This window comes from Seriola lalandi, unplaced genomic scaffold (genome assembly GCF_002814215.2).
Source record: "Seriola lalandi dorsalis isolate HSWRI2012SDOR001 ecotype SW California unplaced genomic scaffold, Sedor1 jcf7180002054391, whole genome shotgun sequence".
NCBI classification, from domain to species: Eukaryota; Metazoa; Chordata; class Actinopteri; order Carangiformes; family Carangidae; genus Seriola; species Seriola lalandi.
In genome coordinates this window covers 447907-470099 of record NW_019524944.1, presented here as the reverse complement: position 1 = coordinate 470099, position 22193 = coordinate 447907, and the positions used below count along the sequence as shown (strand labels likewise).

The 22193-nt window shown below is 43.8% G+C and overlaps 3 protein-coding genes across 4 annotated transcripts in view; 2 read left to right on the top strand and 1 right to left on the bottom strand.

The window, feature by feature from the left end:
* Window positions 1–3240: 3240 nt before the first annotated feature.
* gdf10a (growth differentiation factor 10a) lies at window positions 3241–7657 on the top strand. The gene is made up of 3 exons (XM_023409398.2): window positions 3241–3812; window positions 5254–6419; window positions 6568–7657. Exons 1-3 carry the CDS (start codon window positions 3554–3556, stop codon window positions 6757–6759), a joined length of 1617 nt encoding a protein of 538 aa, XP_023265166.1. The 5' UTR covers window positions 3241–3553; the 3' UTR covers window positions 6760–7657.
* Window positions 7658–10891: 3234 nt separating this feature from the next.
* On the bottom strand, window positions 10892–14332 carry znf488 (zinc finger protein 488). Its single transcript, XM_023409410.2, has 4 exons — window positions 14125–14332; window positions 13112–13331; window positions 12536–12764; window positions 10892–12405 (listed from the first exon to the last, which is right to left on the bottom strand). Exons 1-4 carry the CDS (start codon window positions 14316–14318, stop codon window positions 11324–11326), a joined length of 1725 nt encoding a protein of 574 aa, XP_023265178.2. The 5' UTR covers window positions 14319–14332; the 3' UTR covers window positions 10892–11323.
* A 1495-nt stretch (window positions 14333–15827) lies between these two features.
* The window catches only part of antxr1d (ANTXR cell adhesion molecule 1d), a 23186-nt gene continuing 16820 nt past the window's right edge, over window positions 15828–22193 (top strand). The window contains exons 1-2 of one of the 2 annotated variants that reach the window (XM_087174895.1): window positions 15828–16216; window positions 22081–22152. In XM_087174895.1, the coding sequence (XP_087031021.1) occupies window positions 16056–16216; window positions 22081–22152 (233 nt within the window). In that variant the 5' untranslated portion in view covers window positions 15828–16055. The remainder of the gene's footprint in view (window positions 16217–22080; window positions 22153–22193) is intronic. The other variant, XM_023409409.2, reaches the window with a different exon arrangement.

The following is a 22193-nucleotide window of genomic DNA, read 5'->3' as shown; positions in this document are numbered from 1 at the left end:
TTTAGACGTGGGAGCAGTTTTCACCTGGATGTTTTTGTCTGTTTAACAGCGTCCTAAAAGAGCCTTTAAACAGACAAGTTCCAGCAATCCTGAGGGACCTCTTGTACGTTACAGTGTGACCTGTTGTTTTGTCCACCCATAAAAAATTCCCGAGGTACACAGGAAAGTCACTTATAGCAACGGTAAACATCCTGGAGGATACACAACATGCGAAACATTTGGCTCAAACTTCTCCACCTTTTTATTTTTATGAGCTCAAGACATTGCCGGTTAATCCATCCCCCAAATGTGCAGAGCACTGTACTTTCTGGACAAACCATGACAACATCAGGCACCAGATGATGACTGGCCAATAGTTGATCCATACCAAATCCCCTGAGCCTGCACACAAACATCTATCAGACCCCCAGTGCTGAGCTCTGAAACCAAAACGTCTTACCCAATACCACGCAAAGGTGTTAAACTAGGAGCATTTCCAGAACCAACCATCAGTCCTTGCACCACACACAGACACAGACACACACACACACACACACGGGCATGTTAATTCCTCACGCTCCTCCATACCCCCACAGAGAGTAGAACACAACTCCTGTTTGGTTTGGACGGCCCTACGAGGGGACCTCCATGTTGAACAAACTATAACACACCGTGGCCCTGTAACACAGCCCGAGCGGTCAGATACAACAAGTTTCACAGTTCAGTGCTGCTGCGGAGATCAATGGGCAGTGTAACTCACATATCAGAAGACCTGGATTATAAAACAATCATCATTCAAACCCTGCGATGACAAATCATATTCAATCCTACAGGCCATGAGTTGCTTCGTGTACTAACGCAGCAGTTATGTAGCAGTCCACATTGCATCCATCTGATCCGTCTAAATTCTGTTCTGCGCCTCTCTCGGCTCTGCGGTGCGCTGATGCATGCTGTGCATCATGTGCATCATGGTGGCTGCCGCTCCAGCTGTCCGCTTTAATGTGATTTCTGAGCCCAAAAGATCACACTGCTGCATGTCCACACTCACGCCTGAAAAGTGGCGGTCGTGGCATCTGATGTGGCTGTATTTATTAGAATCAAAAATGTGTGAGATTCTGATCTCAGTCTGAGCCTGAGTACTTCCACATGTGGCTTTGAAGATCCAATGGCAACAAAAGAAAAATCAAATTGTTGTGCACTTTGACCTTGTCACTTAATACGCTCGTGCTTCAGGCAGAGACATAAAAGTCATACTGAAATGACATGTGTAACCATAGCCTTAGATGATGCGCCTATTGAGAGCTCTTGAGAAACATTTACCCATGTGCTTTTCTTTTTTTTTTTTCTGTCCTGCTGTTTTTCATCTTATTAGATCTAGTCACAATGATGCTGCTGTCCTCACAGTCATGATGGAGAGAGGAGCATTATTGTAGATAATGCCCAACATTAATCTCACTCTGCCCTACATATTCAGGGTTAGAGGTCAAAGCCATTTCATGTTGTCATCCTCACGCTTGAACTTGTATTGGGCTGTCTCCTCCCCAGGACTATTTATTATGACCCTAACGCCCTGGTTTCAGATATCAGTTTGACTCTCCCTCCCTCCCTCTCTCTCTCTCTCTGCTCACGCATATGTCGGGTCTGTTAAAACTTTTTGAGTCATTCCGGGATGAACTCCTGCATTTTGTTGAGCGGTTGATTCACGCTTTTCAGTCTGCGTAAAATGCAAAGGCCTCTTTGTTTATTTCCATGTGCCGCTTCAGAGAACATCAAGAAGATGCTCCAATGTGGTCGTCATGACAAGGGGTTTTTAATGGCTTGTTAATAACAGAGAATGACGGCTCACTGTTGGGCAATTATTGTTTGGTTTCAATTTTTATTACTTGAAAAGGAACAATTGTATATCTTTCAGTATTTGTTCGTGTAGCCAGGGGTTTTTGATTTACGGAGCGGTCAGTCCTAAATGCCACCCGAAATCCTCACTGGATTTCTCAGAGTGTTTTTCAAAGATGACACTTAATCAAACAGAAAACAGTTCTGCATGGTTTCAAATAAATAACCACAACAATTAATCATATTTTGTTTTTCAAGAGTATAACTCAGCATGGGGTGGGAAAAGGCCAAGCATTTCTGTGTTTGTGTGCAATGACAAAACCATAGAGAATGCCACTTCAGCCAAATCCTTCATAATACACACACACACAAACACACACACACACACACACACACACACTTTCAAACACATCTCCAGAGTAGTCCAGATTTAAGACCTGTCGCTGGTGTGGAACATAGTGAAAAGGAGTATCCTGTGGGGCCCTTGGGGGCCAGCAATGTACTAAGTAGCTCTGTATGTGTGCTCGTGCATGCATGTGTGCATGTGAGTGTGTGCGTGTGTGTGTGTGTGTAGTGGCAGAGTGTGACCCGAGAGGCCCAGCTAGTTATAGCCTCCCTGCTGGAGACCACCACTTCCACAAAACAAGCATTGTTGGTACAGAGCTCCAGACATCAGAGACACACACTGGAAACAACTCGTATGCACACACACACACACACACGCGCGCACACACACACCTACAAAAATATACACACACACACACACACACCAGAGACAAAACTTCAGAGTTCGAACCCGGCAGTCCCAACAGAGGTCATGTTCTGTTTGCCATGAATAAAATGACAGAAAGTCCCTCGAAAGTCACAGCAACACTACAGTCTTTCTCTAAAAAACCCACTCTCTCTCTCTGTCTCTCTCACACACACACACACACACACAGACACACACGCACACAACACTGCTGTACAAAATGTGGATCACTGTTGCTAACAATAGCCCTTGGGTGGTTGGCCAGACTATTATTGTAGGTGTTTCTATGCTAATTATGTGTGACTGAGAGCATGTCAGAGGCAGTTACTGGAAATAATGTGGTGAGCTGGAAATTGTGAGGTGGAATTACTTTGCCTGTGAAGAAAAAAGCTCAGTTTATTGGGTTTGAACAGTGGCTTTGTCTGACCGGTGCTAAACAAATGACTACAAGTTCTGTCCTGAAACACTGTGCCAAAGCCACTGGATCAATGTTGCCACTCCACCACTGCAAACCTACATAAGGAAGTCATCATCATCATCAACATCCTCATCATCAGAGAGAGAGAGAGAGAGAGAGAGAGAGAGAAAAGGGGGGGGGGTCAGCATCATGACCTCCACTTCTGGCTGTGTGCTCTGCAGAGACCTCGTTGGCTGACAGGAGTATACGTCAGCACCTCTCAGCGCTCCAGTATAACCCCCCCCATCAAGCCTCTGGCGGTCACACAGACGCAAGTGTAAAAGTAGCAGCTCCAACTCTTGCCCGGACTAACCCATTCAGCATCCACGTCCCGCACAGTCTGTCACAGAGGAGTGAGACGGCTCACCGCGCACGGAGCGGAAAGAGAGAGGAGAGGTGGAACATTTACGCACAGCCTCTATTAGTTTGGATTGTTTTTTGGCGCGTCACTAAAGTGCACCTTGGATAGTTTTTGGACACCATTTCCCTGCACTCTTTGCGTCTTTGGATTTTGTATTCTTTTCAGCACTTAAATGGCAGCTCTAAGCGTGATGTCCTCGCACCTGTTCCTGTTGATGTTGAACTGTTTCCTGGGTGCCGCATCGGTTAGGACAATGAAAGGGGGCTCTTGGAGCGCACAGGACAGTGGCTTTCTCCACTCCTCGTCGGACCCGTTCTCTGATCTGGATCAGGACATGGTCTCCCAGCACATGTCCAAACTGTACGAGAAATACAACAGGGAAAACCGCCTCAGGGAGGGAAACACTGTCAGGAGTTTCAGAGCCAGCCAAGGTGTGTGAACACATTGATCAACCTGCATAGAAGAGTGCTCAAATGCATGCAGATTTAATTTTGGAACCAACACGGAAAAAAAACAAAGTCTTGTGTGCAATTAGTGCATCAGTAATCCGACGCAAAAAGCAAAAAAAATGAATAAAAAATAGATGGGGTACCCAGAAAGCTCCCCGACCCTTTCCATGATGGTTATTAAAAGTGCAGGCGCTCAGTGGGGCTGCATAGCTCGGTCAGCCGCTCTAAATAGGTTGGATTGTTTTGGAACAGTCTGAGAATGCATTTAAATGATTTTGGGGACGCTGTGGACACACTGTGTTTGTTGCAGCAGCTGTGCCCCTTCTGCGCGGAGTCTGACCAATTACCGCAGACAGACGCGCACTCTGCGCAAGAATGCATGCGAGTAATGCCCAGATGCCCAATACAGTTGAAGCCTACGCGCTTGCAAAGGGTCACCGTCGTGGCTTCTGCGTTCCTGTTATGGCTACAGGACATGTGTGACTCCACGTCCTGGAGTCAAGGGGCTTAAAGCACAGTCGTACCTCTCTGTCTGATGCTGTTTTTATAAACACAACTCATAGACATTTATATCCCACATAGTTCTCAGATGGCATATCATAACACGTGTGTATTTTTACTGCAGAGGCTGAGTGTAATCTAAGGAGAGATGTAAGAGAGTTTTCACAACAATGTAAGATCTGTTAAAACAGTCGATTATGTCTTGGTGTCTGGGCAGACAGTGCTGGCTGTATTAGGCTTAAGGGGAAGCTTTAAGAGAAACTGAGGTAAGCATTTCCATATGCAGGCTGAATCCGAGGTAATGTATATCTCTTGAGTCAGCCCATACTTCCGCTGAACTCTTATACAATGAACAATAACTATGCTGTTGAAGTTAATGTTCATCATGAATATGTAGCTCTCTGCTCACACCCCTCCACCCCTGCCAGCCAGATCCCCCAGAGTCTGGTTCCTCTTAAGGGCACCTTCTGAAATCCTACCAAGGCATGCGGCTCCATACCAGCCACGCAGCTCTGTCCTGTAACACACAGAACATGGGAAGGTGTTGAACAGTTCCCACTTTTTCAGATTTTAGCAGCAGGAATGTGTTTGGTGCAATTTTGTACCTTCTTTACACATTCCTCTCATGTTTATACGGGACTTTATATCAAATCGTTTGCTTCTTTTTCAGACTCATCATCTAATCACGGCAAATATTTTAGCCTCTATGTATTTGTACCTGTCCAAGTACATGTCCTTAAAATACAAGCACCTCTGAGCTGCAAAACGGTCCAATTGTTTCTGTGCAGATTCATCTTTAATGTAAAGGAGTTGTGGGAAATGTTTCAGAAGTAGCACCACTTCATTCATAAAAAACAGGTTTCATTGTAGTGTTGTTCACCTGACTGACTGACACTGAGTAACTGATTGATTGTCTTTGCAGACTCTCCTGACCACAGGATGGTGTATTGGCTAAACTTTACAACCATCCAGGATTCAGAGGTCATCCTCTCCGCCACATTCCACTTCCTGCTCGATCGGCGCCCTCATCAAAAACCCTGGTTCTGTAAACGCTTCAAGAGCCCATCCTGTCGTTCCTCAGCCATCCACCCTTCTCCGTCCGTCAGCCTGCTCCTTCGCTCTGTCTCCTCTGGGTCAGAGGTTAGGTCTGGGTCAATGGGGTCATTTCTAGGCAATGTGACCTTCCACCCCCACAGGAGAGGGGTGTGGCAGATGAAAGATGTGACCCAGGTCATAAAGGAGGCATGGGACAAGGGTCATCTCCTGGTGTCAGTGGAGTTGGACTTAGGGCAGCAGTACCAGAGGAAACCAGAGGAGGCGCTGTCTGCTGGCAGCCTGCCCTACCTGTTACTGTATGCTAATGACCGAGCCTTGGCAGAGCCCAACAGTGTGGCCGCAAGCCTTCAGAGATATGATCCTCTCAGCGAGGGAGGAGAGCCCTCGCATTCCTCTCAGGCCTCTCAGCTGCTGCACAGACCTACCTCCTCACCAGAGTCGAAAGGACGTGTGAGAAGGGAAGCAACTCTGCCCTCTGACCCCATCCAGAACAATGAGCTGCCCGAGGTTGACTACAGGCCTGATGGATACAGGAAAGATGACCTCTGGGAGAGTTCTTGGTACCTCAAACTCAAGCCTAAATCAGGAAGGAAGGAAAAGAAGAGAAAGAGCCAAGAGGAAGAAGGAGTGGAGGGAAATAGAGGAACACATGATAGAGAAGAAGCTCAGGTTCTCAAAGAAGGAGAGAGAACATCACATGGACTCAAACCTGATGACTCAACTGTGAAAAAACTCAAAGACAGTCGCATGCTGACTACCAGCGATGCACAAAAGCATGAGCGGAGGAATGAGGGGAAGGATGGAAAAAGGCACAAGGGGAGCTCAAACACTCAGTCACCTGTCCTGAGCTTTGATGAAAAAACAATGCGTAACGCCAGGAGGAGGCAGTGGGGCAACAGCCAGCACAGAGGCTGCTCCAGGAGGAACCTCAGGGTGGATTTTGCAGATATTGGCTGGAGCGAATGGGTCATAGCACCCAAGGCCTTTGAAGCCTACTACTGCGCTGGTACATGTGGATTTCCCATGTCCAAGGTAGGAGCACCCACAAGTCGCTCTATATTATATAATTTACTTCTAAAATAGCAGTAGCAAGGTATATTGAGTGACTATAGTGTGTTGTTCTTCTCTCTCTGATTGATTTTCTCGTTTGCATACCTCCCCTCCACTCAAACTCTCCCAGGTGACGAGGCCGTCTAACCACGCCACCATCCAGAGCATAGTCCGAGCCGTTGGGATCATCCCTGGGGTTCCTGAGCCCTGCTGCGTCCCGGAAAAGATGAGTCCTCTGGCCGTGCTCTACCAGGATGAATCCAGGAACCCAGTACTCAAGGTTTATCCCAATATGTCCGTCCAGTCCTGCTCCTGCAGATAGGAAGAGGAGGAGGACGACACAGGGTGGAAGCAGAGAGAAACATAAAACAGGACTAACGGAGACAGAACCATACCTCTGTTTGTTGAGTGGTTTCTCGATACCGAGAAACAAAGTCACGTTGGCCGTCGTTATTCCTTGAGGAACATAGGCTGTAGAGAAATCACTTCCATCTCTTTTGTTCTGTGGCAGCGGACTTGAAGAGACACATTGTCTGGCATCTGCCTTCGCAAGAGGAACAGAGTCCCACATGTAAAGCCAGGGCTCCACATGTCTAAGAAGCCCAGTTGTTTTGATTCTGTGTTTGAGCTAATATTGAGGATTTCATGGACAGGAGCATTTAAGGGATGTTTTCCTTTCATCTCAAAACGTACTGGTTTTATAAGCAGCTCACAGAGAGTCTGTGTTCATCTTTTCTTGAGACACAAAGGCTATAAATGTAAGACTTGATCAATGTGTCGTCGGGCAGCTTACACAGCAACATACAGTTGAGAGATTATGAAACGTATTTCAACTTTTTTTTTTTTAACATACTGTGTCGAGCTGTTCCTACTTTGAAGCTAATGATACGCCACAGTGTACATACATGCAACGTTGATTTGTTTGCAAGACAGGAAGGTTATTGTACATTCTTGCTCTGTATATCTTAAAAAGGAAGAACCCAATGAATTGTAGAGAGCATCTGGAATTCATTCACACACGGCATCCCTCCAAGAATGTTATAATGAAACCAGAAATATTTTTCTATTTTGAATGTGAAACTTGGTTAAAAATAATTTGTCATGGTTATTAGGTTATGTATTACAATATTTTAGATGAGATGGTGCTTTGTACATGTGTATTGTTTAAATTATGAAAAGATAGCCTTCTGTAAGTTAGAATAAACAGTAATTTAATCCAATGCTCCTGCTGGAATATTATTGTTTCACACAGTTTTATTTTTTGTTCATCAAATGGCATTTGATTCTTGGGAGGAACTTTTTTTTTGTCCAAACAAACCTAAAAGGGCACCACTGTTCATCCAAAATAACTTACAAAAGCAGGAAGGTCCCACTCAAAGATAGCCAGCATTCCCCTACAGCCCCTTGAACCCATTATTACCCCACACCAAAGGCTCAGGCGACTGCTGGCCAGCAAATATTGTGACTGATGCGGCTGCCGTGCGTTAATGGTGGATGGAGGAAGCAGGCATGCACCTATTAGGACGTCAGCCACTTGAACTTCAAAAACATGGTGAACTTCCTCTTTTCTACCCATTTGTCCCTCCCAATTGAAAAACAGAACATTTCCAAGTGTTGGATGTTTTCCTCAACAGCCTTTCAAAAACAAAAAAAAAAACAGATGGTTATAGATTGATGATCTCAGCCACTTTAACTCAACTGCTTGTCACATTTATTCTCTGGAGGAGGAAGGTGACCCATGTGGTGCCTAAACAGTGTGTCAAGCTGACAGCGAAATGACAGAAGGGAACCTTTTGATTATTAACCCATTACTCTGTGGTTGTTTTTGTTCTGAGCCTGAAAAAGTTGGCGCAGAGCACCACATCTGTTTGCAACAACAGAAAGCTTTGAAGCTCGCTAAGACTGGACAGTAATTTTGTCTCACATACAGAGACATTTAGGAACCACTTGGGGAGGGGGGCGCTGAGCCCTTATACTGTTTATTGCAGTTGAGAATAAAGCTATAAGTCTTCTGGCTTGCGTACATGCTATTGTCCATGGAGAGCTAAAAAAAAAAAAAGCAGTCAATGAGCAGTCATTCAGCTGCTGTCATCTCTAAAACACAATGTGCCACCTCCTGCTGTCTGCATTGCTTTGCCCATTAGAGAGGCTTTCAAGTTTTCATGTTTTACTGCCACAATGAATCAAAGGGAATTTAATTTTGTTTGACAAAGATTAAAACAGAAAAAGACCCTTAAATGTCTAAGTGACATCAGATTTTCACTCACACACTGGACCGTCAAGATACAGTTGTATTTACACGGCAGTCAGTTACACACTACACACTGGTGTTCTCCATTTAACTAAGTATGCGCTTTCTAAAACCAACTTCCTGCACCAGACAGTGTCTTTTCTTACAGGGTGCGTCAGTGCTTTCACAAACATTAAATCCCCTTTGATTCAATAAAACATGAAAACTCTCAAGAGTAGGAGTGGGTGGATGTTTTGTTTTACCATTTATTATTATGAGAGTTGTTTTTTTTTTTTCATTTTGCAAAAGGAAGCGCAAAAGAGACAGTGCGGCCTGCAGCTGAGTTTTCACTGGCAAAGTGTGCTGCTGTTTTATGATAAGCAGTATCACAATCATAAAAAGATTATCTGTAATCCATATTTGAGGATGACGGAGCGAGACAGATGAGGGGAGAGGGAGATGTCTGAAATACCAAATGAATGATTCAGTTTTCTCCATTCTGAACAAGTGGAAATGTTCTGCAGCTAGAAACCTTTGTACAAACGCACCCTTTATGGGGTCTAACCTCCTTTTAAATTATGATGATGACTGTAATTAGGGTTATTATAAATCATGTTTACATTAATAGATGTTTAAGCTTCAAAGTAGGCTGGCCCAATTGTAATGTACACATCCAGGTTCATATTTTTCCCCTCATTTCCTGACTGATCCCTTGTACGGCCCGGACCCACAGTCTGCTATTACAAAGTGAACCCCATGTCAACCGCAATCTCAGTCACAGGAGAGTAGTTACAATGGTCAGTTCCAGCCGAGAAAACCACAGAAGTCTCGGCTCGTGTACAGAGGCCAATATGCCTAAAAGCCAAAACGAGGCGAGCGGGGAACCAAGAACAATATTTGTTTTTCCACATGATGACTGTTCAATTAAAGGAGAGCAATACGGCCATTATTAGACAACAGAGGATTTTCTGTGTCTGGGCTGAATTGGCTCTTTCCTCACATGGTTACTGAGCTCAGAGAACTAATGGCGCTCTTCATTAAGACATAGCTTTAATAAATTGACACTGTGCCCCTTAATCATTCATTTAACCACGAGGGCCAGTGGGTATTTTATTTAAAAATCTTATTTTTCCTGTCGAGAGTGGAAAAAAAAAAAATCTACTTTTACCAGTTTCCAAAAAACTTTTAGAACTTGTTTTTTTTAACCAAGAAGTTCATTTTAGTCTTGAAACAAACATTATTCTGGATACCTGAAAATAAATAAGGTTTTAAAAGTCAATGAAAGATTATGAGATGAAGAAGATGTTGCAGTGCATTTGTTCTTGCCATATTTTTGTGGGGTGTTTGTGTGCAGTTTTCATGTCTTGCGTAGGTTTTGGTGGGAGTAGTAAAACATATGAGTAATGATCTCCGAGTGATCACAAGCAAAACATCCATGAAAGAAACCTGCTATATTTTTCAGAACTCCTCAAAGGCACCTGTTGATCGTCTAATCAGTCTGTGGCACGCAAACTCTTTGACTCAAATAAAAGCAGATAGCAGCAGTAGTGTGAGTGGGTTTCCATCCCTGCTTACGTTACAGAGTGACTGTACAGGGGTCCAGGCTTGACTTTCCCATGAACTTCATGCCTTCTTCCCGCCTCATTTACCTGCAACAGAGACGGCTATTTAAGTCCATCTGTACGGAGCCTGACCCGAATGGGATGTAAGCTGCTCACTGATGGTGGAGAAACATATCATCACACATTCAAAGCAGTGGGCTTATGTGGACTCCATCCAAGTCTGGTGATGAATGACAACCATGAAACTTTTGAACCTAGAACTTGATTTCATTTTTTTTTCTTTTCTTTTTTTTTTTTTTTTTGAGTGGCAGCTGGGAAATCAGCCTCTGGTTGTTTTCCTATTCCAGTGTTTTTCTTCAAACAGCTGCTGAAATTGTTGAAACATCTTAAACCTCACAACGATATTGAATTGATGCATCTTTTAAGCAGCACATTTCTTATCTCACATTGTAGTGTGTGAAATCTTTTGCTCTATTCTATTCCTTCTCTCTATAAATGACACCGTCCTGGTTTCATTCAGGACAGTCTGATCACAAAGGAAACATGTTTGATAGACATTGCACAGAATGATCTACAAAAAGTTAGTCTCAGTCGCCGCCTATTGGAAAAGACAGATACCGACTCCAACATGATGGTGGAATAAAAACACTCGACACGCCGTGTTTTGATTTTCATCATTTTAGATTTGAAAACGAATGTGCGAACACACTCAGTCCACATGTTCTGTACAAAGCAGAGCAGAGAGAAGCTGATAAATAAGAGAATCGCGTCGAGATATTTATGACAATCGTGAGCTGTCCTCCAGATCTCTCTCCCCCTCCTGAGTTCCATAAGGCACAAAATAATCATCAACCTAACAAACAGGGCTAAAAGGACAGACAACAAACTGCAGTGAGATCAGCTTCGCGCGAACCTCTATCGTCATCTAGTGGACAGGCTGTGGTGGCCATGCCTGTCCGTCTTGCTATTTTCTTTACATGTACCTACATTCGCTGTTATACACCTAATCTGGAGTATAAACATGTTAAATACGAGCATCATTGAAATAAATAGACCTAGAGTTTGTTTGTGTTCTTTGTTTGTCCCTTCTCGTCTCAGTTGTGAGAAGTCATGTGTCTCGACAGGTGGTGCCGCTCTCGGAAGTATTCGTGGCAGATCGGGCAGGTGAGTTTCTCCTCCCTCCTCCTCCTCACCTGGGACTCCGCCGCGAACTCCTTCTTGTGGTGAGAGCGCATGTGGAAGACGAGGTCGGAGGTCATGCGGAAGGACAGGTTGCATTTGGCGCACCAGTTCTGCACCGAGACGCCGAACGAGGTGTAAGTCGGCGGGAGGATCGTGAGAGAGGACGTGGTCTGCAACTGGGCGCCAATGTTCCTGGACCAGTGCTCCGGTGCGTAATGGAAAGCGCTGTTTAACGCAACCGGGGAGGGCACCGTTTGTAAGTCACCGCTCAGGATGCTGGGTGCTATCAGGTTGTTGTATCCCATAACGGTCCTGGAGGTAAAAGCATCAGTCATCTCCTCTAGGCGGCTAGAGGGGGCTGTTGTAGCGCTGCTGAGATGCGCCTGGGGGTCAGCAGGGGAAGTTCTTTTACTCGGTTTACAGAAAGCGCTTTTCTGCTCGCCCTGACTGTTGGACAGAACCAGGGAAAATGCGCTGCTGCTACTGGAGTGCACGCCAGAGCTCTCTCCTGTTCTCTCTCTGTCGTGCGTAAAAGTCTCTTTGGCTCCCCTCACTTCGACAAAAGCACCATCCTTACATCCCAAATGATCCGGTTTAACGATCTTATCTGCTTTCAGTTTCCCCGCAGAGGAAGATGCGTCCCCTGCTGTCTGCTCGTAAACTTTAATCAGCTGTGTAATATTATCATCATTGGAAATGTTTGTTTTTTCTAACAGAACTGTTTTCCGGCCTTTGGGATAAAGAGTTTCCTCGTATTTCCTTCTCTTGGGAGAAATCTCTGCGTCCTCGTTGCTGCTGGGTTTTTTGTGTTCCAGATCTCTGGCGATGTTGTGGAAATCTGTCACTCGGTGTTGCCTCTTCATTTCCACGTGCTTGTGCCCGTAAACTTCGCGGCTCCAGGGGTCACTCTTTACTTGAGTGCACAGGAACCGGCAGTGGGCCAAGAAAGGATACTCGTTCTTGAAGACCTGGTTACATCTGCCACATTTGAATTCTACAAGAGACAAAAATGACATGAAGTGACTGTGCACAGATAAATCCACAGATTGCCGATAATCATGTATTTTGAGTGAAATACCAAAAACATAAGGGCTCATAATTAGAAGATGCTAGATGGTCCTCACCTTCACTTGATCCTCTGGTCATGTCTGTGAAGCCCAGTAGGTGAGACAGCTCCTGGTCGTACCACACCAGCAGCTCTTCCTCCTGTCGGATGTCCCGGGTGGTCCGCACATACAGCTGACCCGCTTTCAGAAAGGCCTCTGTGTTCTGCTCCTCTCCATTGCGTGCAGCCTGTACGAGCCGCAGCCAGGACAGCACCAGCGCAGAATTGCGCATGGCCTCAGGGTCCACCTGTTGACAGGAACCATTGATATTTTACTCCAGATTCAAAATGATCACCTTTTAATTTAATTTCAAAAGATAAATTGTTAATCTGGCAGAATTCTGTCAGCAGGTGGCACTTTTAATTATTCAGCTACTTATACAGGTTAGTCCCTTTGTTATAATAGTCAAGGCAGCAGTTTCCATTGACAACATAAGGCCATGTTCACATAAAAGAAAGAATGTAAATACATAAATGTGAAAATTCAGTCAAAATTAGCCCACAATGACTTAGCCTATATCATAACTAACCAAAGTAAAGAAATATTGAAACGTCCGTGTTTCATGACAACTGGCCACAGAAATGTACGACTCACCCTGAACACATAGGGTTTAGCTCTCTTGTCGCAGGACTTCTGCGCTATGAAGGCGATGGTGTCATAGAAAGTGTTTTGGAGCACACATGGACCAAAGCACGTGCCTGCAGGGATGCTGCGCGTAACTATGACACTGCTGTAGAGATCCGCTGGATGCTGGAGGAATTTACTGTCACCGGTCCAGATGGACCGAGGCAGGAAAGTGTGATCCATCGTCAGACTGTAATAAAAAATAAAAAATACAAAGGTTAAAGAAAAACTGAGTAACAGTGCAGGTTTAAAATGGTTCAAAATTATTATTTCAAGGTACCATTTTAAATCACGAGGTCTAAATGAATCTTTAACAGATTTAAAATAAAATTATAAGAATTGTAACAACTGATGCACATTTGTAATTATTGGTTTTAGTCAAACTAAAAATAGAGAACAAAGCGCTACATGAAATAAAATAGAGTGGTGTGACATGCAGTTAGCCAATGGATTCAGATGCTCCAACCCCACGCTGAATTGTCCTGTGTGTAATAATGAAAAAAACTAATTGGTGCAACAGTGTTTTATATATTTTTTATTTTTCCTGTAAAAATTACGCTTCCCAACTGTGAAGCAGGCGCAGCCGGTGTCGAGGCAAAATGATTTCTAACGTCCTTTGTCTCTGTTTTTCAGTCGGTTTCTCCTTTTGTCTCCCCATCTGCCGTGGAGCCCAACTGCCTCCTCTGCGCGCAAGATGAGTTCAATACGTTTCTGTCAATTTATGAACAATATTAACGCACGAAGATTACGTGACTATTGATTCTGACCTCGCTGGGCAATAAAAAGTATCGGATCATTAAGGTTTTATTATTTACAAATGTGGACAGGTGACCGCGCGGAAGAATGGTCTGGTGCCAATCTGAAAATTCCAGTTTTGCCATTAAGAATAACGACACGTGAGTGAAGAAGAAGAAAAAAACCTCGCACATCCCTGTGAAGAAAAGAGAGCAGAAGTGCATTCATAGTGATGCGTGTGGACTCACCCGCCGGACATGGAGGGGGATGTTTGTGCCGTGTGGCAGCAAGTTGCAGCTGGTGCAGTGGACCTCGGTAATGATGCCCTCGCGTTTCTTGGTGACGAGTTACTTATCCGGCTGAATCTTCCTCCGTACTGTCGCCCCTCTCCTCTCCCACTCCCACTTATCCCCTTCAGAGAGCGCACTGAAGCGTGGCGCATTGATATAAACACGTGCGCGGCCACGCACGCGCGCGCGCTCACACACACACTTGAATATAGCCCAGTCCCCTGGCAAATTCTCCCTAGTCTGATTTACAGTCCTCTACATGAAGAGGGGCGTAAGAATGAAGGGAGCAGTGACAATGTGGCCGCTAATGAACATTTTGGGGTCTTTAGGATGGTGATCAATACAATACAGCATGCAGCCGGCTGATGTGGATACTGTGTCATATGTTCAGGGTTTAAACATGGGCTAATGTGCCCATGCAGTCTCTGCGTAATTGCTCAATTTGAGGTAACTTCCTAAAACCAGGAACCAAGAACACAACCTGGGGCAGTAGACCTCACGCATGGAGGCCTTTGCCAGCCTGCAGTAAGTCGGATAAAAAACATTATAGTGTGTTCATGCGCAACAGATAGCCGGGCTGCACTTCAGTCTATACACGCTATGTGGGATTCAAAGACACGTTTCTGGAAACAATAAATCAAGCTACACGAGATTTACACGAGCGGTTGAAACGGTCCTGGCTCGGGCAGTGGGAAATAGTAAAATTGGCCACAGATTACATGACATGATGCAGGGTGGTCTGGGTCTGCCACCGGGCAAATGCATTATTCATAAACTAAATGTTTCTGTCTAATGAGCATTTAATGGATTATTCTGCATCAAAGCTTTGGATTGGGTAAATGTCCTGGTTGTTATCGAGCCAACTTTCTATAATGAGAAGCACATAAAAGCCTTGGATGAGGAGACCTCTGGCGCAGTCTGGTTTAAGTATAATTACAGGAGCTATAGGCTGAAGAGTAGCCTATGTTATTTAATGGTAGATCACATTTCCTGGAATTTCAATGACAATCACAGGAACCCTTTGAAAACTTTTCAGTATCTCATCCTGTCATGAGTAGAATTGCATCAGGCCCATAGACCATGTCTTTGCAGTTCCTGTTTTTCATTCGGGGGCGAAATGACTGAGTGGATGTCACCTTTGGAAATAGTCTATAAATTCAGAGACACGTAAAATTATCGAATTGGACTATTGAAAACAAGGCTCAAAACGATGGATTTATTATGACTTTAAATCCTTGTCCACGCGAATCCTGTTTGTTTGGTTTTAATTCTAAATACTATGAAGAACTTTAAAGCAAAAATACTGAGGAGAAGCTCTGCATCAAACATCTTCAAATTAAATTGAATTAACCCTGGTTCATTAAATTTCAGGAATTGTTTCACGAAATGAAACAATTGAATTTTTTTTAGGAAGTTAAACTGAATTGTTTCAGAAAATGAACAAAAAACAAAACCGACTTTTCAAAAAAGACATTCTTGATTATTCCCCCCCCCCCCCCATCATCAAATGCTCTGCATCTTTATTGTGGGTAATCCCACCTCACACAGCAGCCTATCTGCTCAACACTTTTTATCATTTGTGGGGCAGGATTTTCCTCCTGTGGAAAAGTGGAGTTTTGTATCTCTCCTCGGGTGTCGCTCCTCTCCTCCATCCTGCCTGCCCTGCTCCAGTGCCTCTTTTTTTTTCCTCAGCTGAAAGAGAAAGACTTGAGGATCCCGGCTTAAACTGAACAAGAGTCCTGTGAGCTGAATGCGCTCGACCTAAGAGAACAGACCACCGAGAAACAAAGCCACACACGCAAAACAGTCGATTCAGAAACAGACGTTAGAGAAAATGTGAAGATCTTTAGTTGTCACAGTGTTGGAGCAGTCAACAGTAACCGGGAAAGATGGCGAGGACACAGACTCGCATGTTCCTCGCCTTGGCTTTGCTGGGAATTTTATTTCTCGATGTCTCGGTGAGAGGGGAGCTGCAGGGAGAGCAACAGGCGGAGGAGGAGGAGGAGAGGTCCTGTCAGGGCGCCTTCGACCTCTATTTTGTCCTGGACAAGTGAGTGTCCGATATTATTTATGGCTTTGTTAGTTTCTTATCGCTGCGCATTGCCATGCAACCGCCCAGTTGTTTGGAAACGCGGAGCGCATCAGTCGGTTTCAGTCTCTGTTTTTATAACGGTACAATATAAAAAGTAACCTACAAGTTTTAACTTTGAAAATCAAGAAGTACAAGTCTTTATGAAATGTCTTTTTGCATCACAGAATCAGTCTGAAGATAAAATAGCGGTTTCTTGTTTAATGGAATGAACTACGCGTCCGAAACCTTTTTTTTAACCCCTCATTGTTTGTGTCTGAGTGCCTTTGAGCACAGATATGCAGCATTGTATTTGAAATGAGAATAATATTGTAGACATTAGTGCATGCAGTTCTTTTCGGCCGGTTCTCAGTGGCGAGGCAGAAGCTTTACCCACGGGATGTGGGCAGGGCGAGCAGGATGGATATAGAGTTTCAGGCTGATGACGCCTGCGGACACAGCTGCAGCAGCTGCCCCACAGCGGTGCTGTGTGGCCGGGTGATCTTTCCTTTCAACTATTCTTCTCTCCATCCACTGTGGGCCGATCGTATCCTGAGCCGGTCATGTAGAGACCAGAAGCAGGCTCCATGCTCTGCTCTGTTGTTTTTCTGCGGCAAATTAGATTTCTCAGTACTGAATTTGATTAGGTTGATGCTTGTCATGGAACAAAAAAACACCAGAAAAACACAGCATGCATATTGGTACCACTCTCTGAGGCATGTTTTACAAGGTGCTTAAAAGTTGGAACTAGCGGCCTTTTTAGTGATTAATAAGATATTTATTAATAATTTATAGACCAGTAATAAGCCATGTGTAAGAACAACGTTTGGGTTGCCAAGTTATGAAAAAGCCATTGGTATATTGTGTCTCTTCCTGCAGAGTAACTTGCTTTGCCTTTTCACTAGCCAGCAACACGCAGTTCAACCACTGTGAACCTTCCAGAAACAGGCAGCAGAATGTCTGAACTAAAGCTTAATTATCATACAATAACAATTTACAACCGCTATTGAAGTACATTTTATAAACTCTACTGTATATACAAGTGTTTATACTATATCTTTAAAAATCTACGCCTAACCTTGATCTTCGACTGATCCTAAAAGGGAATGTGTGTATTTATTTGATAGGACGCCATCGACGGTTGACTGCAAAGGAGAAATGAGAGAATAAGAATGACAAACAAGGGTTCTGAGGGTGATTTAGATCAGAGACCCTGCGATTACTAAAGACAGTTTAGACTTCTAATGCTGCCAGAAAGCCCACGACCCTGTTTCTAACATGAACATCAACTCTCAGACTAACCCTTCCTTCATGCCATTGTAACACTTTTTATCTCCTGAAACTCAATAGACTTTGGCACAATGTGGCACAGTTTGTGCACCAAGAGGAATGCACATTAGGCCACCTCACAGCCTCAGCATACATACTTGACTTATTAAAATCTCATGCTAATAAGATTTTTCAGACCTCTTGTTTTCACCACCTTTGTGGGCTGTGCAAGCGACGTGACTCTGCCAGTAATTATCTGTGTGTGATCTCTGCAGTCTCAGATTGTGCCGCTGTTTGTGTGTGCTCAGACATTATAATTGACATTTTTGTCGTATCTTGGCTCAAGCTGCAAGTTGAGATTATGTCCATGGACACAGAACAATCAAACATGTCGAAACATGCAAAGTGAGCAGAGCAAGAGAAAGAGAGAAAGAGACAGAGAGGGGAGGGGGGGGGAATAACACCCAAAAAAAACATAGGCATGGTTGAATTTGTGCTATTTCTGTAAAGGAATAACAGGTTGTAATGTCAAGAGAATAGATATTATTTATATATTTTTTTAAAAGTAGGACTGAGTGCAGTGATTTTGCAGCGACACAGTTAAACACTGTGGTATCTGTGTATGACATTTGGGAATACGGTGAGGTAATGGTTTAAAAAGGCCTGCTGTATGTCCTCGGTTGCCCCGGGCTCACTACCTATGAGCTGTGAGGTGGACACGCTGAGTGACATTTCGCTCTGGTTTCGACACATTTGATGATCTTTCAGATGTCCACGGCAACATCTGTCAGCCGCTCTTCAGTCTTTACCCTTTGCTTCAGAAAGTTTAGGAAGAGCCTGGGGAGCGTGGCACGTCACGCATGGCCAGGCCTCTGGTACGCCTCTGTTTATTTTTGATGGTCCAGACCTGCATGCTTCAGCAAGGCCTACGGGAAGCTGCTGATCTTTCTCCTGAGATGGCACCGACTTGTTGGCTGTTTTGCAGATCTTAAATGCCACACAGTGACCTAATCTAAAGTTTCAGTGGTAGAGAAAGGAGCAAAATCATACATGAGGGATGTTTTGAAGTGTCTCCACTGGTCTTCACTATTTGTCTTACTAACACGTTTGGCTGTGGCCTCGATGTCCAGAGGGTTATGAAGCATGCTGTGTAGAGAATGTGTGCGCTCCACTGGAAGTATCTCAGTAGACACAGAACGAACATTAGAAAATCTAAACTACCATCAGCTCCCCACATTCCTACGCTCCACGTCTGATCCACACCAAATACCAGGCTGCATTTTTCCTCTCTATCTGGTTTGCCCACAAATAAAATAATAGGCGTTGTGTTTTATGGTTGGGTTTGGAGCAGACAGTGGTTTTCACTGATCTGATTGGCAGCTAGAAGAGATTCTGCCCTCATATTATGCAAACTTTGGAAATACAGGTAGACAGGTGAAGAATAATTGCTAGATTTGTTGGATGATGGTAGTGATTTATATTTTTAATTTCTTTTAATCAAAGTAATAAAGTTAATGTACATGAACTGACTTTCAATTTAATTGTACATTTGCTGAGAATGAGAATTTTCATAATGCACACAGTATTTAAAATCAATTAAATTCACTTGCATCATGTTGAGAGGGATTATTTCTATTAGTGATCAATTCTTATTTCTAATTTAAAATACATTTTTTTTTTTTAATCCAAAAAATGTAAAAAAAATAATAAAAATGTGCAGAGTCCTATTTGCTTGTTTTATCTGAACAACCGTCCAAAAACCAAAAGATATTCACTGATATCTTCTTGAGAAACTGGAAGTGGCAGCTATCTGGAATATTTGCTTGAAAATTGACAAAAAGTCCATTAACTAATAATTTCTGCACATGGAAAAGGACTAATAATGCTAATATGGTCGACTCCTGCTATGTCATTCATACTCACAGTAAAGTCAGGTCCTTTGTCTCACTCTCAGTTTGATGAGGAGAACACCTTTTTTTTATTTTTATACTTTTGCTGTGTACGTGTATCAGTAAACACTGAATCTTGACATGAGGATTTTTTTTTCCAAGTTCCCCTTAGAGTCTCCTCTTACCACAGGGGTTTTATCATGCCCTCACTTCCAGGGAAAATGATGAGTAAAGCAAGTAGTGACTGGTTAAATAGGATGCACAAAAGAGCCATCGTGAATCTAAGTAGCTCACACTTTCACCCCGTTTATGACCCTCTTACACACACACACACACACACACACACACACACACACACACACACACACACACACACACACACACACACACAGCCCTTTGCTGAGTTTTGTGTATAAGCTGTTTGATGTTGCATCCTTCAATAGAAACTCACACACACTCACACTCACACTCACATTTACCCCCTGCTGAGTGTTACTCCTGCGTCCCTCTGTTGTTCATGTCACAGCCTTTTCACTCGGAGGACCCCCAACCTGTTGTTGGACTGGCTGTGCTCACTGGGACCATCTGTTCCCCTTCACAGTCACACACACATGCATGCATGCTCACATAAACACAGATACTATACACACACACACACACAGACACGGACACACAGGCCAGCTGCCTGCTACATGGTCCCTGCTAGAGGGAGACTGCTACATCTGTCCCTGTCTAACCTCAGCCCTCTGGCCCAGCAGCAATTAGCCCCCATTAGCAGCCCCCTGGGACTGGGCTTCATTAAGGAGACTGTCATGTCCAAAGCAGCATGTAGCAGGCTAACCAGCAGCTCTCACCGCTGACAGGTTGCAGTCCAAAGTAATGGAATGTGACGGAGCGGCCAGAGGAATGTCCTCAAATGAGTAAGAGATGAACTCTGACTGTTGTTCCTGAAACATATCTCCATCTAGTTTGCACAAATTTGTACAAAGCCCCACACAGCCTTTGAATCACATACTGTGAAAAGTGATGGCCCTGTTACACAGACAATACAGTTGCAGTTATTCCTTATTTTTGCCATACTGTTTTGTAGCAAAGGTAGGATTAAATCATTTTATTAAAAACCCCTCTGATAAAAAATCAAGTTTTTAACCTTGTTAACATGTCCATATGGTGTTTTTTTATATAATACAAGACACATCATGACAAAAATAACCAGTCAAAGACATGGCCGCGTATTTCCACCTTGGAACTGCAGTGAACCAATGACGGTCCCACAATAATGGCTTCAGACAGCCAGGCTTTCATTCATCTAACCTAAAGAACCAATCCTGTCAATCCCGGGGGCGGCCAAAATAAACCCAAACCCTGGTCAGTAATGAGAGTTTGCATTAGCCCAGCCACTGACACCGTGTCAGCCACTTCCAGTTGCAAGCTAGCAAACAACTTAAACGAATGAAAGATGCTAACTACGCTAACCGCTCTGATATGATTTCTAGTCACCGATTTTGGTGCACAACAGGCTCCTCGTGTCAGTCTGGGTCTGACTGAGGCTCAAAAGTCCCTTTAATGCTAACCATGATAATCAAAACCTTGTCAGTGCACAAAGCAAGTTTGCATTAGCACAGCCACCAACACTGTGTTAGCCACTGTCTGTTACAAGCTAACAACCAACATAAACAAATAACTACGCTTACCTTACTTGTAGGTCTTCTAGTTGCAGAGTTTGGAGCTCAACTCCTCGAGGCTACATCCACACAATTACGTTTTGGTTTGCGCCTGGCGTCCATACTACTTTTTCGAGGGGCTGAACTTTTGGAGAGCCTTTTGGAAACGCTGCTGGTCCCATTTTAGTTTGAGAAGTCCCGGGTTGCGTTAAGTCTGGATGGGTAGAAATTGAGACTTGTGTAAGATTACAGCTAACACCCGCCGTACTCCCTTATTGGGTCTAATCAGTCATGACTACCAGCGGTGAATGCAACACGGATGACGAATTACAAGCATTACTGACCTTGTTGTCTTTGCTAGCAGCTGTTGTGTAGTTCAATTCTCAATTTTAACGCCACAACCACCTTCCCAGTTCCTCCTTCGTAGTATTTTCTGCAACTAATCAACTGCAGAGTAGACAATATGCTTCCTGTTTACACCGGCAAGCGCATGCCCAGTGTATGTGAATGGTCATGTGATATGCGTTTTCAGGTGTGTCAGATGTACTTCCAGCCCATGGATGTAATATAAGAAATGATAATACATCCATGTTCTAACCCCGGTTTTAGTTTTTTTTCACTTTTTATGACGGAAAATCACGTTAAACAAAATTATTAATCATAGCGGATATTTTTACATTGTTTAAACATGTCTGGAGCATATGGTTATTTACGTTAGCATAAACAGCCATGCTAGCAGTTTTGAGGCTACTTAAACAACAATGCTTAAAGCTAAATGCTAACATCCGCATGCTAACATTCTGAGTAATATTGCTAATATGTTGATGTGTACTGCTAAGAAGAAACTGATGGGAATGTCTTGTTGTGGAGGTATCTGGTGATCAAAGTTGAGGGATTGTCAAAGTGATGTTCTGTTTTCTAGTAATGCTACATTTGATTTTATGATATATTGGCTGTGGATACTCATTGTCATCTGTGGCAACATCACATTTCTTCCTTAAAAGGTTGTGTTTTTGTTTTTCAGATCTGGGAGTGTGAAGAATCACTGGATAGAGATTTACTCCTTTGTGGAGCAGTTGGCAGAGAAGTTTATCAGGTACAAGCATGATTAGTCATTCATGAATCATTTGTGTTTTC

Bases quoted from the DNA above. Each gene is read 5' to 3' on its own strand.
- gdf10a (XM_023409398.2), top strand. From the start codon at position 3,554: ATGGCAGCTCTAAGCGTGATGTCCTCGCACCTGTTCCTGTTGATGTTG. The intron at 3,813-5,253 runs GTGTGTGAACAC...TTGTCTTTGCAG, and splicing joins GAGTTTCAGAGCCAGCCAAG to ACTCTCCTGACCACAGGATG. The intron at 6,420-6,567 runs GTAGGAGCACCC...AAACTCTCCCAG, and splicing joins GTGGATTTCCCATGTCCAAG to GTGACGAGGCCGTCTAACCA.
- znf488 (XM_023409410.2), bottom strand. From the start codon at position 14,318: ATGCGCCACGCTTCAGTGCGCTCTCTGAAGGGGATAAGTGGGAGTGGG. The intron at 12,765-13,111 runs GTGAGTCGTACA...TCCTGTCAACAG, and splicing joins CTAAACCCTATGTGTTCAGG to GTGGACCCTGAGGCCATGCG. The intron at 12,406-12,535 runs GTGAGGACCATC...TGTCTCTTGTAG, and splicing joins GACCAGAGGATCAAGTGAAG to AATTCAAATGTGGCAGATGT.